This window comes from Talpa occidentalis, unplaced genomic scaffold (assembly GCF_014898055.3).
Source record: "Talpa occidentalis isolate TD23 unplaced genomic scaffold, MPIMG_talOcc4v2.1 talOcc4.17, whole genome shotgun sequence".
Taxonomy (NCBI): domain Eukaryota; kingdom Metazoa; phylum Chordata; class Mammalia; order Eulipotyphla; family Talpidae; genus Talpa; species Talpa occidentalis.
Window position 1 is genome coordinate 49195825 of NW_023601754.1, and position 17862 is coordinate 49213686.

Sequence of the window (17862 nt, forward strand, 5' to 3'; positions counted from 1 at the left end):
TGTTAGCCCTTGAAGATAACGAGTCTCCAGCTGGCCACCCCTAACTAGCGCACCTAAGTTTACTTAGTGAAAGTCCTGTAGTCCTAAACCTGGGGTTCCCTACCTCTTAGGACACCTGAATCTAAGATCAACAGTCCCATACCCAATACATAGCAGTTGGCTCAAATTCTCAGGTATCCTAGGGAATGTGTAATTCCTTGGTTACCTCGGTGAGGGTCACCCATGGGCGTCTGGTGAGTGGGGGCAGGTAACCTACTTGGGAGGTGCTTGAGTCAGACAAGCATGGGCTTCTGGAAGTTTGCATTTCTGAAGTCTTCAGAAGTTGAGTTTCCTACACTTTAATGGATTACAGGGACTGTTATCTACAATTCCAACCACTTGAAGTCTTCAGATGTTTTGTTACAGTTTAAGCATGTTCGTAGCAGTGTTGAGAGCCTGGACAATCATTGGTCTAGTCTCAATTTTTATAAGACTGCTTGGTTTTGTTCTTGATTTAACCCAAAACATCGATGGCTTCCCACCCACGGAATCCTAAGCCTCTATCCACTGAAATTGAGTCCCCTGTCACTTTGAGTGGGGGAAGGGTGAGTGGAGTGGAAAGCGACCTCCCTTGAGATCCCAGGTCAAGAATCCCCCGGGCTCTCCTGCCACGTTTTCCATGGCACCCACATTCCCAAAATCAAAGCTCAAAATCTCATTACAAACTGACTACATAGAGCCTCCCCTGGTGGTGCAGTGGTTGAGCGCTGGCTGCGAATCTGCCCGCAGCCTCTGCAGCACCAGTTAGATCTCTGGCCTCCTGTGAGAGTCCCACATGGCATGACAGACCTCTCCTGCCACACCCACTGCTCCCCTCAGCAGTATATTTCGTCCTTCTGCCTGCTCTGCTCCCCGCTCTGGCTCTGGTGAATTCTCTCACCCTCCCGTGCTTCTGACTGTACCCAGTGCTTGTATAAATAAGTAAATCTTTAAAAAAAAAAAAGAAAAAGGAAAAAAAAACTGACTACATAGACTCCAAGTAGAAAGGATTTATGCTGCATGAGTTTATCTTGAGTCAATAAAGATCTTGGTCATTATCTTGATTCATGGGTCCTGGGATGGGCTTGACCTCCAGAGAAGGACCAGCAGATACCATTCAGCAGCCAATGTCTAGGTAAGGTTTGGTCACGCGGAGTTCCGCCAACCTCCTGTGGGTGGATTTGCTCAGTTCCATTCCAAATAACCTGAGAACAGAGTGGGCAGTAGGATTACAGTCTAGGATTGAGGTTTTCAGTCAACACATCAAATCTAATTGTTTCCCTAATTCCTTTATTTTTTTGTGGGACCCTCGCTGGCAGGCGGGGAATGAACAGGGGCGCTGCTGAGGCTGCGGGCACCCTCGCAGCCCAGCGCTCAACCGCTGCGCCACCAGGGAAGGCCCTCCCTAATTCCTTTAATTAGTACTTTACCTGAAACCAAACGCTATGGGAAATAGGCTTATTCTAAATAACACAATTTAAGTCCCTAATCAGTGTTAATTCATTTAATCTGTAGTAGCCTTATGAAGAAGCAACTGTTTTCCTAATTTAACAGACGAGGATACTGGGCCTCCCTGGTGGCGCAAGGGGTTAAGTCTCAGACTATGAAGCTGTCCGCAGCCACTGCAGCATGAGTTCGATCCCTGGCCAGGGAGCTACCCACATGGCACAGCAGACCTCTCCTGTCTCCCCACTGCTCCCCTCAGCAGTGGATTTCAGTAGATCCGCCTGTTCTGCTCCCCACTCTGTCTCTGGTGAATCCTCTCATGCCCCACACCTCTGGCATGCACCCCAGCTCTTTAAAAAAAAAAAAACAACAAAACACAAAACAATAGACTGGGATACTGAGGTGCTAAATTGCAAAAGTGTATCGCTAAGTGGGTAAGTGATGGAAGTATGAACCAGGCAGAGTTGTTGCAGATCCTCACTAAGGCTGCGATGACCACATACGGGTGAGTAGGGATAGGCGGCAAATTATCTAAGGTCATGGAGACAGCCAGCAGGGGTTACAGGTATCTCCCGAGAGGTATATGTAGTAAGGTCTCCCGTGTACGCCACATGAATGAAATTTTAACAAACTTTCTGGATTATTTGTGCAAACAGTGGACCTCAGTTATTGACCCTCACTCCAACTCTGAAACCCGTGTGCTGTCTTCAGATCCTAGGACCAGGTCTCACCAGAGGACTTGGAGTTTGCAGGCAGGAAGGCTCAGTCTCGTGCACAGCAGCCTGACACCGACATTCCCCAGGGCGTTGTTGGTCAGATAAAGCTCCTTCAGGGTCTGGTTGACCCCCAGGATGGAAGAAAGATCCTCACAAGCTTTAGCTGTAAGGCCACAGCTATCCAGCCTGTTGAAGCAATATCAGGAGTCAGGTGATATTCTCAGGGGGCCAGTGTGAGAGAAGGTAGAGTAGAACCAAAGCAGTTTAGGTCAAGGGCAGGGTGGTGATAGAAAGAAAGCACTTAAGACTCATTTACAGATGGCCCTCCATCACAGGCCCCTCTCTAAAGGACTCCTGTTGATTTTGCAGCCAAGTATCCATTTCCCCTCCTGGGAGTTCTACCCCAATGTCCCATTGAAACCCATTTCAGGGCCTCCCCCGTGGCACAGCGGTTGAGCACTGGGTTGCGAAGCTGCCCACAGCCTCTGCAGCGCGGGTTCGATCCCCGGCTGCTCCCCGGCCACCAGAGGAGGGTCCCACATGGTGCGCAGACCTCTCCTGCCGCCCGCTGCTCCCCTCAGCAGTGTACTTCGGTCCTTCTGCCTGCTCTGCTCCCCGCTCTGGCTCTGGTGAATTCTCTCGCCCTCCCGTGCTTCTGACTGTACCCAGTGCTTGTATAAACAAAACAAACAAACAAATAAATAAATAAAACATGCCTCTATAAAAAAAAAAATTAAAAAAAGAAACCCATTTCAGTCCATCAGGAATTCATGTTGTCCTCGAGCTCTAGAGGGGGATCTAGATCTAAACAAAAATGAATAAGTAGGGCCTTCCTGGCAGCGCAGCGGATTGGGCACCATGCTATGAAGCTGTCCACAGCCTCTGCAGTGCGCGTTCGATTCCCGGCCGGCCAGGGAGAAACAGATGGCACGGCAGACCTCACCTACCTCACCCGCTGCTCCTCTCAGCAGTGCTTTTGGTCTGTCTGCCTGTTTTGCTCCCCACTCTGTCCCTGGTGAATTCTCTCACCCTCCCGTGCCTCTGACTATACCCCAGTTCTTGTATAAACAAATCTTTTTAAAAAATGAATAAATGTAGAACCCTTGGCAAGGAGCTTAGCACACAGTTGATTTTCAATAAATGCTACCCATTCTTGTTTTTATTGTAATAGCAGTGAATACAGGAAAGAAAGAAATTGGAGACAAAGCAAAAAAAACAAAACAGTAAATCATACAGTACCAGTTTATACTGACTTCTGAAAATAAAGTATTTATTGACTTATGTAACTGAAAAACTGCTTCAGGCATGGCTTGATCTAGGTGTTTGAAATCTCAATCTCCATTATCTTCTATATTTATTGCTGTATTGATTCCATTAACAGTTAAAGTTAGCCTTAACCCTACTTGGGACAAAATGCCTGCAGTTCTTCCCAGGTTCAAATTCTGAATGAGGACCTCCCTGGTGGTGCAAGGGGTTTAGTCTCAGTACTATGAAGCTGTCCCCAGCCACTGCACCACGAGTTCGATCCCCAGCCAGGAAGCTGACCCACATGGCACAGCAGACCTCTCCTGTCTCCCTGCTGCTCCCCTCAGCAGTATATTTCAGTGGATCTGCCTGTTCTGCTCCCCACTCTGTCTCTGGCGAATCCTCTCACCCCCACCCCACCCCGGCACCTCTGGCCCACACCCCAGCTCTTGTATCATAAATAAATAAAATAAATCTTTTTTAATAAAAGACAAATATTGTATAATTTCTTTCATATATGGTTTATAGAGAAACCAAGTAAATGAATGAACTAAATAAAACGAAAGTAAACTTTTAGGCTACAAAACCAAAATAGTCATTAAAGAAAGGAGAGAGGAAGAGGACAGAGTAAATTGGGCAAAGATTTTGGCAGACCCCACGCTGTATGCAGAGATGCTGATTCACCCTGGACTTTACCCTGGAGAGAGACAAAGGGGGAGGAGGAACAGGCAGGAAGGAAGACTATGTGGTGAATTTAATGTAATTTATACACAGTTATTTACAATGATGCACACATGAAACTTGTATAATGTTACAATGCAATATTACTGCAATAAAAAAAGTATATCAGGGCTACTTTGGATAAAAAGCTGGGAATCATTTACCCAAGTAAATATCAAGGAAGATGGGATTTTACAGAAAATGGTTAGAGGCAACAACTGAAGGAAACATTCAGCGTCTTATGTTTGCATCCGCAAGGAGAATCAACTGTTTGCCCTTTTCTTTCCACCGCTATACTCCTGTAACCGTCACAACGCATGGAGGGATAAAGCCCTGTGCAGAAAAATAAAAAGGGCAAGAAAATGTCCTGCCCCAGTGACCACCACCAACGACCACTCACCACAGTTTCTGGAGCCTGCAGCCCGGGTGCCGGAGGCCCTCACACAGCCACCACATGCCGGGGTCGCCCAGGTCGTTGAAGCTCAGGTCCATGTCCCGGAGGTGCGGGTTGGCCCGTAGCACAGCACACAGGCCCTCACAGGCAGCAGCGCCCAGGCGGCAGATGCCCAACCTGCAAAGACAGGGTCGGCTCATCCCTTCCGCACACACCTGGGGAAGGTGTGCCAGGCCCTGCGGTGGGCAGAGCTCCTGACTCTTCTCACCCTTGAGAGATGAAGAAGGAGAAAGAGCAGCAGGTGGGAAGATGGGCAGAAACCAGAAATCAAAAGGACCAGGAAGGGGCCTCCCTGGTGGCCCTGGGAGTTAAGTCTCAGCACTATGAAGCTGTTGCCAGCCACTGCAGCACATGAGTTCAATCCCTGGCCAGGAAGTTGACCCCCATGGTACAACAGACCTCTCCTGTCTCCCCGCTGCACTGCTCCCCTCAGCAGTGGATTTCAGTGGATCCACCTGTGCTGCTTCCCACTCTGTCTCTGGTGAATCCTCCCATCCCCGCACCTCTGGCCTGCACCCCAGTTCTTGTATGCATAAATAAATAAATCTTTAAAAAAAAGAAAAAGAAAATTAAGTGGATGCCACCTAGCTATACGTATAAACACAAAGGAGAAACATGGGACATTGCATTAGCAAAGAAATTCTTAGATGAGCCACAAAATACATATCTATATATAGAATCATAGAAAAGCATCTGGATTTGACCTCAAAACAAAGATTTCCATTGGATGAAAGAATTCACGAGGAGGTTGGCAGATTGCCGACTTGCCCGAAGACATTTCCAAAAGCAGTTCGTGGAAGATTAACAGTATTGGGGGAGCATCTGCAGATCAACAAGACGAATAAGGAGAACACACTTACAACACCAACACTTCATGAGCAGACCATGCACAGAAGGTGGAAACCTAAAGGCTGTTAAACACATGAAGAGACTCTCAGCCTCACTATTGATGAGGAAAATAGAATTTAAGAACATTTTACACCCAACAGTGTTGTTTTTTTTTTTAAAGATTTATTTATTTATGCATACAAGAGCTGGGGCATAGGCCAGAGGTATGGGGGTGAGAGGACTCACCAGAGACAGAGCGGGGAGCAGAACAGGCAGACTGACTGAAATACACTGCTGAGGGGAGCAGCGGGGAGACAGGAGAGGTCTGCTGTGCCATGTGGGTAGCTCCCTGGCCGGGGATTGAGCTCATACTGCAGTGGCTGCAGATAGCTTGATAGCACTGAGACTTTAACCCCTGCGCCACCAGGGAGGCCCCCATCTCTTGGTCAAGTCTTACACTAGCCTTTGAAATATAGAGTTGATTAAATGTATACAGACAAATTACAGATTTGAGTAAGCGATGCTGGAAGTATAAGGTCAAACAGGATCATGAAACTGGGAACCAGACCCTATCTAGAGGTTGAGGAAGGCATCCTTGGCGAAGATCTTGCATTTGTTCTGATTACAGATAAACAGACGTCATCAGGGTAGCAGGGGCACGGCTGAGCAGGAGTTAGGAGAAGCAGGCGGGGAGGTGGCCCTAGGGAGTGCAGACGAGGGCATGGACTGTGGGGTTGGATTCTCACCATGGTGAGCACAGCGGGACTTACCGGAGGGTCTGGAGTTTGCAGTGGGGATGCTTAAGCCCCTCGCACAGCTGCAGCACCCCAGGGTCCCCCAGGTCGTTCAGGCTGAGGTCCAGCTCCCTCAGGCTCTGGTTCACACTGAGTGTGGAGGCCAGGTCTCCACAGGCAGCGGCGGTCAGGTGGCAGATCTTCAACCTGCAGGAGATGCAATCCAGCCTCTACTACAGGGGCTTCTCAACAATGACAATGCTGTTATCCTCCCTACCCTTAACCTCAACAGTCATGCTTTTTTTTTTTTTTTTAAGATTTATTTATTTACTTCTAGAAGCACTGGGTACAGTCAGAAGCTCGAGAGGGTGAGAGAATTCACCAGAGCCAGAGCGGGGAACAGAACAGGCAGACTGACGAAGTACACTGCTGAGGGTAGCAGCGGGCGGCAGGAGAGGTCTGTGCGCCATGTGGGACCCTCGCCCAGCAACCAGGGACCAGGGATCAAACCGGCGCTGCAGAGGCTGCGGGCAGCTTCGCAACCCAGTGCTCAACCGCTGCGCCACTCGGGAGGCCCAACAGTCATGCATGCATTTTTTAAAAGATTTATTTATGCGTACAAGAGCTGGGTGTTGGCCAGAGGTGGGGGGTATGAGATGAGAGGATTCACCAGAGACAGAGTGGGGAGCAGAACAGGTGTATCTACTGAAAATACACTGCTGAGGGGAGCAGCGGGAAGACAGGAGAGGTCTGCTGCGCCCTGTGGGTGCTCCCTGGCTGGCCGGGGATTGAACTCATGCTGCAGTGGCTGGTGACAGCCTGATAGCACTATCTTCAACCCTTGCGCCACCAGGGAGGCCCCTCCACTGTTCTACTTTCTGTCTCTATGTATTTGATTATTCTAGTTTCCTCGTGCAAGTGGAGTCAAATAATCTTTGTCCTTTTGTGGCTTATGTCACTTCACATAATATCCTCCAGGTTTAGCCATATTGGAAGATGTACCTGAATTTCCATTTATAAGGTAGAATAAGATAGTTCCTGTTTATCTGCCACATTTTGTTGATTCCATTCCCCCATTGATGGACATTTGGGTTGTTTCCACCTGCCGGTTATTTAGAATAACACTGCTATGAGCCAGGGAGGCCAAAGCATAGAGGCAATTCTATACCATCGTTCAATACGAGAGTCGCGTTTTAAGTGGACCCCCGAGAACTCACCACAAGATGCGCAGCCTGCAGACTGGGTGCCTCAACCCCCGACACAGCTGTTCCAGACCCAAATCCTCCAGCGCGTTTCCTGTCAGGTCCAGCTCCACCAGGTGTTGATTGGTGCTGAGCACAGAGGCCATCTCCTGGCAAGCCCCAGCGTCCAGCTGACATTTCCTCAACCTGGGGGCAAAGAACCAGTGAAGAGGCGCCACTTTGCTTTTCTGTGATCTGATGGCTCCTCCCTGGCCTCATTTATTTATTTATTTTTAAAAAAGATTTTATTTATTTTTGCTTAAAAGAACTTGGGTGTAGGCCAGAGGTGCGGGAGGTGAGAGGATTCTCCAGAGACAGAGTGGGGAGCAGAGCAGGCGGATTCACTGAAATCCACTGCCGAGGGGAGCAGTGGGGAGACAGGAGAGGTCTGCTGCGCCATGTGGGTCGGCTTCCTGGCCGGGGGTCAAACTCATGCTGCAGTGGCTGCAGATAGCTTCATAGCACTGAGACTTAACCTCTTGCACCCCCTCCCCCATTTAATCACCCATCATGAACTTCTGCCCATCACTCAAGCTACAGAGATTAAAGAAACTTTGCCTATAGGAGGATGCAGCCAGAAAATCCCAATACACAGGGTTCCAAGAGCGTCGAGGTGGTGAACCCATCCACAGTGGGAGGGTGCCATACACCTGCGTCCTCTGTCATATCCTTTAAGAAGTTGGCCAATGGAAATAGGTGTTTCCCTGAGTTCTGTGAGCAGTCTAGCAAGCGATTATCCCCCAAGGCCGCTGAACCTCTAATCTACAGCCAGTGCTCACAACACAGGTGAGCTACGGGGGTTGCAATTGGCATCTGAAGTGTGTTGGGAGCAGTCTCCTGGGACTGGGCCCTTCGCCCAGGGAATCTGTGGAATCTGATGTTATTGTTGAGTTAAACTGTAGGACACCCAGCTGGTGTCGCAGAACTGCTTGAGGGAGTGGGAGCCCACACATTTGGTGACCAGAAGTGTTAGAAGTAGAATGTTTTGTATGCGAAGCAGAGGAAGAAAACTGAGTGTTGTTCTAGAAGAGTGTCATTACAGGATAAGAGGAGCACTTGACTAAGAGGTCTGAGAGAGGGGAGCTCTGGGTTCTGACTGTTCAGTCCTGGTCAGTCAGGAGGTGCGGTGCTGGGTGGGCGGGTGCCTCCGAGGGAAGGGTGGGGTCAGAGCAAGGCAGAGAGAGGTTCAGCAAAAGTGCAGAGTCCAGGGCTGGGGTATGTGCTCATGGAGAAGGGCAGCCCTGATTTAGAGGCAGAGACTGGGGGTTATCCACCTTTAGGAGACATGTCAAGCAGTCAGAGATAATGAGTTTGCTGTGGGAGGCCATGGGGATGAGCGTTTGCTCCAGGGGTAGAGACTCACTGGATCATCTGCAGCCTGCACTTGGGGTGCCGCAGCCCCTCACAAAGCAGCTGTGCGCCCTTTAGCCCCAGGCTGTTGCTGCTCAGGTCCAGCCTTACTACATTCGCATTGGCCACCAGCGCCTCGGCGAGGTCCTGGCAGGCGGAGCCGGAGACCTGGCACCTCTTCAGCCTGGGAAGGAAGGAAGGAGAAAAGCATCAGGCCACTTGGTTTAGGTCTGTACCTGTTTTCCCCATTTTCTAAAATAAATGAATGGAGATTAATGTTGAGACTTAACCCCTTGCACCACCAGGGAGACCTGCAACCTGCATTCTTAAATATAGATGACACACAGACAGATAGAGGAGAGAAAGAGAGGGGAGCCTCTGTTTTAACTTAAATTGTGGTAAAATGCACTCCTTGGGGAGCCCACAGACCAACCCAGACTCACCTTAGGTTCTGGAGCTTGCAGTTTGGGTGTCTGAGCCCTTGACACAGCAGCCTCACCCCCTGGCTGCCCAGGGCATGGTGGTGCAGGGCCAACTCTATCAGGCTGGAGTTGGTGCTTAGAACGACAGCAAGCTGCGAGCCGTAGGCGTCTGGCAAAGCAGCCCTCTTGGTTCTGTGTGAGGGAAAGCAGGACAGAGTGGAGTTTTGTTTTTTTTAATTTATTTATGCACACAAACGCTGGGGTGCAGCCCAGAGATGTGGGGAGTGAGAGGACTCACCAGAGACAGCGTGGGGAGCAGAATAGGCAGATGTACTGAAACACACTGCTGAGGGGAGCAGGTAGGAGACAGGCGAGGTCTGCTGCGCCATGTGGGTCAGCTCCTTGGCCGGGGATCAAACTCAGGCCATCAAGGTGATAGCACTGAGACTTGACACCTAGGCCACCAGGGAGGCCCCTCATTCCATTTATTTGAGGAATACAGAGCACCTCATTTTGCCCCATTCACTTTAGAATCTACACTCACCTCAGTTCTCCATACACATGTAATATATTTTTTCTCTTGTAAATTCAAGTTTGATGTTAATTTGATTGCTTTGCCAAACTAAGAAGAACCCAAAAGGGAGGGGGATTTTCCTTTCCACCCCTATATCCAGAATTTGTTTTAAACAGTCTTCTAGGTGATTTAAGGTTGAGAACCACAGATACATTAAATGATTTCCTTTTTTAAAAAATTTTGATCAATTATTTTCTTTTCTCTCTCTGCTCAGAGCTGATGAAAGCAGACTTTCCAATGAAAAACCAGAGCCAGAAATTACCCATCTGTGACCTAAGAGCACAATTCCTTCAATAGGTCTAAAATTAACATATCAGGAGGTTTCACAGGAAAGCACGGATTCCTACATTTTCTTGAAAATCCAGGTCTGGCTACCCAGGGACCCCGTGAGCTCACGGTCGGCTCCGTGGGCTTCAGGTGGAACCGGACTTCTCTGGGCCGCCAGCCCTGGCCAGCCTCCCGCAATGGTGACCAGTCTAGCTTTGCTCATTTCTTAGCACCATAATCGCATCTGCCGAAAACAACACGAGTTACTTATCTCCCAGGTCTGAAGCCAGAAGGCTAAAAGGGGTCTCATCGGGTGTGGGCAGAGCTGGCTCCTCCTGGAGGCTCCAGGGGAGAATCCATTTCCTTGCCTTTTAGACTTTCCAAAGGTGCCCTGCCTGGCTCCTCCCCAGCCCTGCTTCCTGACTCTCATCACTCCGACCTCATCACACATCATAGTCCCCTTCAGCTGCCTCTCGGTGCTTCGTGACGACCTGGGACAATGCAGGGCCGTCCCGCCACCTCAGGAGCCTTAACTGCACCCGCAAAGCCCCTCTGCCATGTCAGCTCTCATATTCTCAATGTCCAGTGACTAGAGAACATGGCATCATTAGGGGAGCCATTCATCTGTCCACCGCAGTAGACCAGCAAGCACTGGAATTTATCATTCGTACTTTCGAGACAGTAGAAAAAACATTTGGTCTCCACCCCCATGTTCCTGACAAGAAGCCCCTAAAACCCTGGTAATTTTCTAAGTGATAAGAGCACTAGGAAAAGCCTTTGTTCCAATATTTGATCTTTAACCCCCGTTCCTAACACAGAGCTCCTCAGCCCCTGGAATTTCCTGGGTGATAGCTGTGTCTTTGTTCTCATGAGGTGACTCTGGTGGGCTCCTGGGAGGGAGCTGGCCTCCAGAAAGACCAAGCCACGATTAGAAGCTTGGACGTTTCAGCCCCATCCCCCATCCTCCAGAGAAGGGAGAGTGACTGAGCATGGAGTTAATGATCAATTGTTGCCTACAAGATGAAGGCGCCGGGAAAATCCTCAAAGTATGGGATCTGGAGAGCTTCCCATTTGGTGACCAGGGAGAGGTGCAGGGAGATGCCGCCCACCAGGACCTCTTCCTCTGGGTGTTCCTGTGTCTGTCTTCAGAGCCCTTGATAATGAACTGGCGAACAGAGCCTGAATTGTTTTCCTGAGTCCCAGGGGCTGCTCAGTAAATAATCAACTGCAAGGGGGACAAGATCAGGGGAACTTCCTATGAGTACCCAAGTCAGGCAGAAGTTGGGGGTAACCTAGAGACCTACTACTTAAGTTGGGCACCTGAAATCAGGGGTGGTGGGGGGCAGCCCCCTGGGAGGCAGCCTTCACCCTGTGGGATCCCCAGGTAGACAGATTTGTGTTAAATTGTAGGAAATAGTTGGTGCCACAGAGAATTGCTTGGCATGGGGAAGAAACCCTGGTCCTCTAATTGTGATAACCAAGCACAACTCCAGATATCATCAAGTACCTCCTAGGGTGGAGGCAACAGCACCTCCCCTGAGAACGCGAACTGGGTGAAGAGCATGAACATGAACGTGGAGAAAGAGCTCCAGCAAGTACTTACGGCTGCGCGGGCTGAGCGCTGGGTGCCGCCGAGCGTGCTGGCCCGCCCTCCTCGTCCTCCCGGTAGGCGGCCCCGTGCAAGTGCAGCACGAGCGTGTTCCTGCAATTCTTCACGCAAAACGACGAGACCAAGTACTCCATCTTTGTGGCCATGTGGCTGACCACCACCACTTGGAAGTGGCTCAGAGCTTGTTGGATAAATTCCTCCTCTTGGATCTCATACAGACAGTTAAACAACTCCAGAGCGCCTTGCTGCAGCGTGGAGCCCTCGCTCTGAGCCTTGCTCTGTATCCACTCCAACACTTGAGCCTTGATGCGAGGAGAGACCTTCCAGCCCAGACTCTCCGCCAGGTAGCGGCTCATCTCCTCGTTCAGGAGTCCAAAGAGGAAATGGACCGTGAATGCCAAGAAGCTCCTTTCAGAAAACCCATACTCGGTCAACAGCCTGGCCAGGCTCTCCTCCCCATCCAGGATGTAGTACATGGCTGCGAAGAATTCCTGGAAACTCAGGTGGATGAAACTGTAGACCTTCTCGCAGTTGATGTCCTTCTGGAAGATGTTCATGTTGAGGAAGGCAGAGACATCTGCCCCATCCAGGCCGTGCTTCCTGAGGTCCTGCTCCTCAAACAGGATTTTCTGGTGCCAGAGGCCATCTGCGGCCAAGGAACACAGCCTTCTCTGGTTGGGCGGTGGCAAGAGGGTAGGGGTTCCCGGCTTGGGTTGCATCAAGCTCAGGAAGTAGAGCATGTACACAGCAGTGGTGGTCCTGGACTTCTGTCTTAAAAGCCCCCCATCCTCCAACTGCTGTTTGAGGCAGGTGCAAATGACCCAGCACACCAGGGGCACAAAGCACAGCATGAAGAGGGCCTCGTTGTCCCTCACGAAGTTGAAGACCTGGGCGGCTTGCTCTGCATCGTCGAAATACTTGTAGAAGTATTCCTTCCGTTCTGCTTGGGAGAAACCCAGGATCTCCACGTGCCTGGGGTGCTCCAGCATGCACTGGAGTTTCTGCAGAGCCGTGGGCCTGGTGGTGATAAGCAAAGATAGCTCAGGCAGCACCTTCTTCTGAATCAGGCTGCTCAGGAGAAGCTCCGGGGGCTGCTTCGTCTCCCAGCAGAAGCAACAGGGACCTTGCGGGTCGTGGAAGGATGGCTTGAGCTCATCGAAGCCGTCAATGATGAACAGCAGGCGCTCGGGAAGGCGGACGAGGTCCCGGAGGGGCACGGTGGGCTCCGGCCAGCAGCTGGAGATGAGGTCTTGGGCGCTGCGCTCAGCGCTACCCTGGTTCATCTCCCTGCAGTTGATGTAGAAGAGATAATCAAACCTGTCTTGGAAGAGCTTCCCGTCGGCCCAGTCCAGCATCACCTTGTGGGCCAACATGGACTTGCCCATCCCCGCTGCGCCCTGCAGGACCACGGTGCGTGGAGGCTCAGGGCGCTCCTCGTCCGGCTCGAAGAGGGTCTCCATCTGGATGAGGCTCGTGTGGTGTCCCCGGTCTGTGTTCAAAAGTTTCTGCTGGGCCCACAGGGGACTGGAGTGTTCTTTCACCAGCAGGAGCCGGGTATATCGGTGGCTGAGGTTGACACACTCGCCCAGGCGTGCGTTGCGGTCCTCCATGAGCCTGAATTTCCTGCGCACGTAGTCCCTGTAGGCTTCCCCGGGGTCTGATGGAGAGGAATGAAGGATGAGTGGAAGAGTCAGCGACTTTGTTTTTTTTTAAAGATTTATTTATGCATACAAGAACTGGGGTGTAGGGGCCTCCCTGGTGGCGCAGGTGGTTGAGCGCAGCGCTGTGAAGCTGTCTGCAGTCTCTGCAGTGCTGGTTCGATCCCCGCCAGCCCCGGAGCAACCCACATGGTGAGCAGACCTCGCCCGTCTCACCTGCTGCTCCCCTCAGCAGTCTGCTGTTTTGTCAGTCTGCCTGTTCTGTTCCTCGCTCTGTCTCTGGTGAATCCTATTGTAACAGGGTGGTCCCCAGAAAAGGAGGAGGTTCCAGGTTTCCTGTGGGGTTTGCCCCTCTCCCTGCCCTGTAACACTCTCACCCTCCTGTGCATCTGGCCTGTACCCCAGCTCTTGTATAAATAAAATAAATCTAAAAAAAAAAAAGGCCGGGCACATCACCACTTTCTGGAAGATGGAAAGTGGTGACTTGCGCTTAGAGGAAAAGCCCACCTCCCTAGCGGCATGCTCGGCTCCTCCTATTGAAGTAACCCACCCATCTCAAATGAGCTGGTTGCAAATGCAAAATCTTGAGCCCCACTCCCCATGGACTCGGCCAGAAATGCATCTGTATCAAAATGGCTGCACGTTAAATTAGGAGATAGCAAGTTTTCTCTGCCCCCTCTGAAAAAGGGTAGATGCAAGTCTGCGCTGAAGAATTATCTGTTCTATAAATCTTTTGCTTGACCTGCTTGGAAAAGCCTGACTAGAGGGGGCTTGGTATAAATGCCCAGGAATAGACCCTTCCCCAGCCTGGGCACATCTGCAAGGTCTGGGACTGGGAGTGGCGACTGCCACCTAGTGGGCATATATGGGCCTTGCAGGCTGGACAGGAGGGGTCCCGTCGCAGCACCCAGTTTGCCAAGGGGGAGAAACTCTGATTTAAACACAATGGATGCTCTTGCATTCAGATGTCATCACAGGCCCAGAATATCTGCCCACAGGAAGGTAAAAAAGATCTGAAGGTGATTCCAGGACTGTATCAAAACGAAGGCATGGAAAACAGATCCATAACCTGATTATTTGCCATTTTGACTGCTTTAAGCCCCAGACTCAGTGGCTCGAAGTGCATCCACAGCACTGTGCTCCGTCACCACATAATCTCCAGGACTTTTTCATCCTCCTCAACAGAAACTCCATACCGACTACACAGTAACGCCCCATTCTCCTCTCTGCCCTGAGTCCGTGGTGGCCACCCCAGTCTGCTTCCTTGTCTCTATGAATGTGACGGCTTTAGGGGCCTGTGGCGTGGAGTTATTGGAGTTAGGGTATTGAAGCAAAAATACAGGACAATTAGGAAATGAAGCAAAAATACAGGACACATATAACTCCAAGATATTGAGTTATATGTGTCCTGTATTTTTGCTTCATTTCCCTTAGCAGAATATTTGCAAAGTTCATCCATGTTGCACCAAATATCAGAATGTCATCCCTTTTTAAAGCCAGTCAGAAGGTGACAAGTCTAAGGGCGACACTCCAGTCTACAAGGTTGATGGAATTGAAAATTAGGAAGAGGTTGGGATTTGGCACAAATCCACTACATTAATTCTGCAAACGCCCATCCCAAAACATTTTCTTATAAGCAAGCCTTAAAGAAATGCCTTTTTTTGCTTAAATACCCTCGGTAGGAGAGTCTGGTACATATGACCAATTCATTCGAGCAGGCGCGTGGCTCGGGGCTCACCTTTCCTGGGAGTTTGGGGCAGAACGGCCACCCATCCTGACTGGTGCCCCAAAGGGGACTGGCCTCCAGGCGGGGTGTCTGGAAGAGAAATTTTGTAAATCAGCTAACAGGTATCTGACTCAGTAATATTAGCCACTGTTACGTCAAACTGTCCCCATGAGAACTCACACGCCAGAATGTTCAGCAGTCACGTGCAGTCAGCATTCTTCGTAACTCACTTTCCTTCCTGAATATTCATCAGGAGGCCCGGCACCTCCACCTACCCACGTCAGCCAATTCAGCCGACAAGTTCTGAATCAGTTTGGGTTATCCCCTCCCATGGCCGTGTCCCATGTCCCATCCATCATCCATGTGTTCATTCCATTCATTCCATTCCATTTACACACTCACACACACACACACATGCGATTTATAATAAAAGAAATCTGAAGCTCTGTGTGTGGGCCAATGTTATCCAGACATTTTTCTAGGCATTAGATATAGAGGGATAAACAACACACCAGGTCCGCACTGCATGGACCTTACATTCTAACGGTGTGTGGAGAGTTCAGTACACACAAAATGAACACCATATAATGTTTGCCTAAGATGTGTGACCCACATAACCTCTGAGATGATGATGAAGACTGTCTAAAACTAACCATGCTAGGGCCTCTCTGGAGGTACAAGGCGTTAAGTCTACACACTGTGACGCTATCCAGGGAGCTACCCACATGGCGCAGCAGATCTCTCTTGTCTCCCCACTGCTCCCCTCAGCAGTGGATTTCAGTAGATCCGCCTGTTCTGCTCCCCACTCTGTCTCTGGTGAGTCCTCTCACCCTCCACACCTCTGGCCTGTACCCCAGTTCTTGTATGCATAAATACATCTTTAAAAAAATTAAACAGGCTACGTGAAAAAGGATGAGAATAGTAATCCCAGTCTCAGGGATTACCACCGAGGAGAGGGGAATTGTACCCTTGCCAGTCCCATCACCTCCTTACCCCTCACCAGGTCCTCTCTCTGTCCTCTCTCGCATAGGTCCTTCCTGTTGATCCGCTCAAAGAGGCTCAGAGCCAGCCGCCAGGCGTCCCTGGCCCCACAGTGGGCCACCAGCAGCTGGGCCATCTCTAGGGGGCCTGCGGTCTCCATGCGCCCCCAAGGGATCCTGCCCCGCCCTAGCTCGGCCACAGCCCCCAGGTAGAACTTGAACTTCTTCAGGTCCACAGCCTCCAGTTCTTCCAAGTAGGTGGACAGGAGACAGAGGCCATCCCTGACTGGGGTGCGGGGCATGGGGGCGTCGTGAACCCCAAAGAAGAGAAGCTGGAGACCAGGACAGACAATCCCGACATGCCTACTGTCCGGCTGTTCACAGGCAGAGGCTGCAGGATGGTGCGAGAGGAAAGCCCTGCTGATGAAATAGTTGCTTTCTCATCCCTCAGTTCCCGCCTGCCCAGCTGCCTGACGCGTGTTCACTCAAGAAGAGGAAGTGGGGAGAGGTTAGGAAATCTCAAAAGAAAGCATTCTACTTCTTTTTTTAAAATAAATTTTATTTATTTATTTTAAAGATTTAATTTATTTATCTATGCATACAAGAACTGCGGTACAGGCCAGCGGTGCGGGGGTGAGAGGAATCACCAGTGAGAGTGGGGAGAACAAGTGGGTTCACTGAAATTCACTGCTGAGGGGAGCAGCGGGGAGACAGGAGAGATCTGCTGTGTCCTGTGGGTCAGCTCCCTGGTCGGGGATCCAACTCCTGCTGCAGAGGCTGGTGATAGCTTCGAAGTGCTGAGACTTAACCCCTGCGCCACCAGGGAGGCCCCAAAGCATTTCATTTCTGCTTCCTCTGCCTTGGTAGTCGGGTACTCTCTTTCTGTTGCGTCCGACTGGGTGTGTCTCGAACTGGACGCCTCTTCAGAACAGCATCAGATGGGTGAGCAGTAGAAAAACAGTGAATGGAAAACTCAGGGGTGGAGCAGCTACATGCTTGTAGATTCTAAAGCACAACGGAGCAGACCAAAGGTGTTTATTCTGCATTTTGGGACCTGAGGCCTCCAGGACAGGACTGACAAGGAGGGGGTGACCTCATCCTCAATCTGAGAGAAAAGATGAGACTGTTAGAGATGATTATATAGAGAAGACATATTTACTGATAAACCTAGAACTGGGGCCTCCCCGGTGGCGCAGCGGTTGAGCGCTGGGTTGCGAAACTGCGCGCGGCCTCTGCGGCGCCGGTTCGATCCCCGGCTGCTCCCCGGCCACCGGAGGAGGGTCCCACATGGCGTGCAGACCTCTCCTGCCGCCCGCTGCTCCCCTCAGCAGTGTACTTCGGTCCTTCTGCCTGCCTGCTCTGCTCCCCGCTCTGGCTCTGGTGAATTCTCTCACCCTCCTGCGCTTCTGACTGTACCCAGTGCATGTATAAACAAAACAAACAAACAAACCAGCAAACAAATAAATAAAACATGCCTCTATAAAAAAAAAAAATAAAAAAAATAAATAAACCTAGAACTGGCTGGAGCCCCCTGAACTACATTCCTCTAGGTCATCAAAGGGAGCAGTGATGGCTCTTTCGATTGGGTTGACGGTAGGAGCTTGGGATGTGATGATGCTCTCGTTTCTGGTCTCTGGTGTGGACAAGGACAGAAGCTTCCCTTCCCCTTGGGTCCTCACCGTTCTCACCCCCAGACTGGACCCATTAAGAAAATCCTATCTGACCCTTCTGGGGGGACTAACCCCACACCGGCAACTAAGACAGTGCCTGGAATAGGGCATGCAGGCCAGGTGCCCAGCAGCAGGCTCCCAGCTGGTGGCGAGGCTGCTGGCCCAGGTCCACATTTGCACAACTTCGCAAATATACAAGCCTCC

At 50.6% G+C, this 17862-nt stretch overlaps 1 protein-coding gene across 1 annotated transcript; it reads right to left on the reverse strand.

Annotated features, from left to right (window-relative positions):
* Positions 1–1030: 1030 nt before the first annotated feature.
* Positions 1031–16365, reverse strand: NLRP12 (NLR family pyrin domain containing 12). Its single transcript, XM_037518206.1, has 10 exons — positions 16002–16365; positions 15021–15098; positions 11619–13281; positions 9196–9366; positions 8766–8936; positions 7379–7549; positions 6198–6368; positions 4546–4716; positions 2196–2366; positions 1031–1223 (listed from the first exon to the last, which is right to left on the reverse strand). Exons 1-10 carry the CDS (start codon positions 16288–16290, stop codon positions 1136–1138), a joined length of 3144 nt encoding a protein of 1047 aa, XP_037374103.1. The 5' UTR covers positions 16291–16365; the 3' UTR covers positions 1031–1135.
* Positions 16366–17862: the final 1497 nt, after the last annotated feature.

Bases quoted from the DNA above. Each gene is read 5' to 3' on its own strand.
- NLRP12 (XM_037518206.1), bottom strand. From the start codon at position 16,290: ATGCCCCGCACCCCAGTCAGGGATGGCCTCTGTCTCCTGTCCACCTAC. The intron at 15,099-16,001 runs GTAAGGAGGTGA...TTTCTCTTCCAG, and splicing joins GAGAGAGGACCTGGTGAGGG to ACACCCCGCCTGGAGGCCAG. The intron at 6,369-7,378 runs GTGAGTTCTCGG...CATCTCCTGCAG, and splicing joins TGCAGGCTGCGCATCTTGTG to GTTGAAGATCTGCCACCTGA.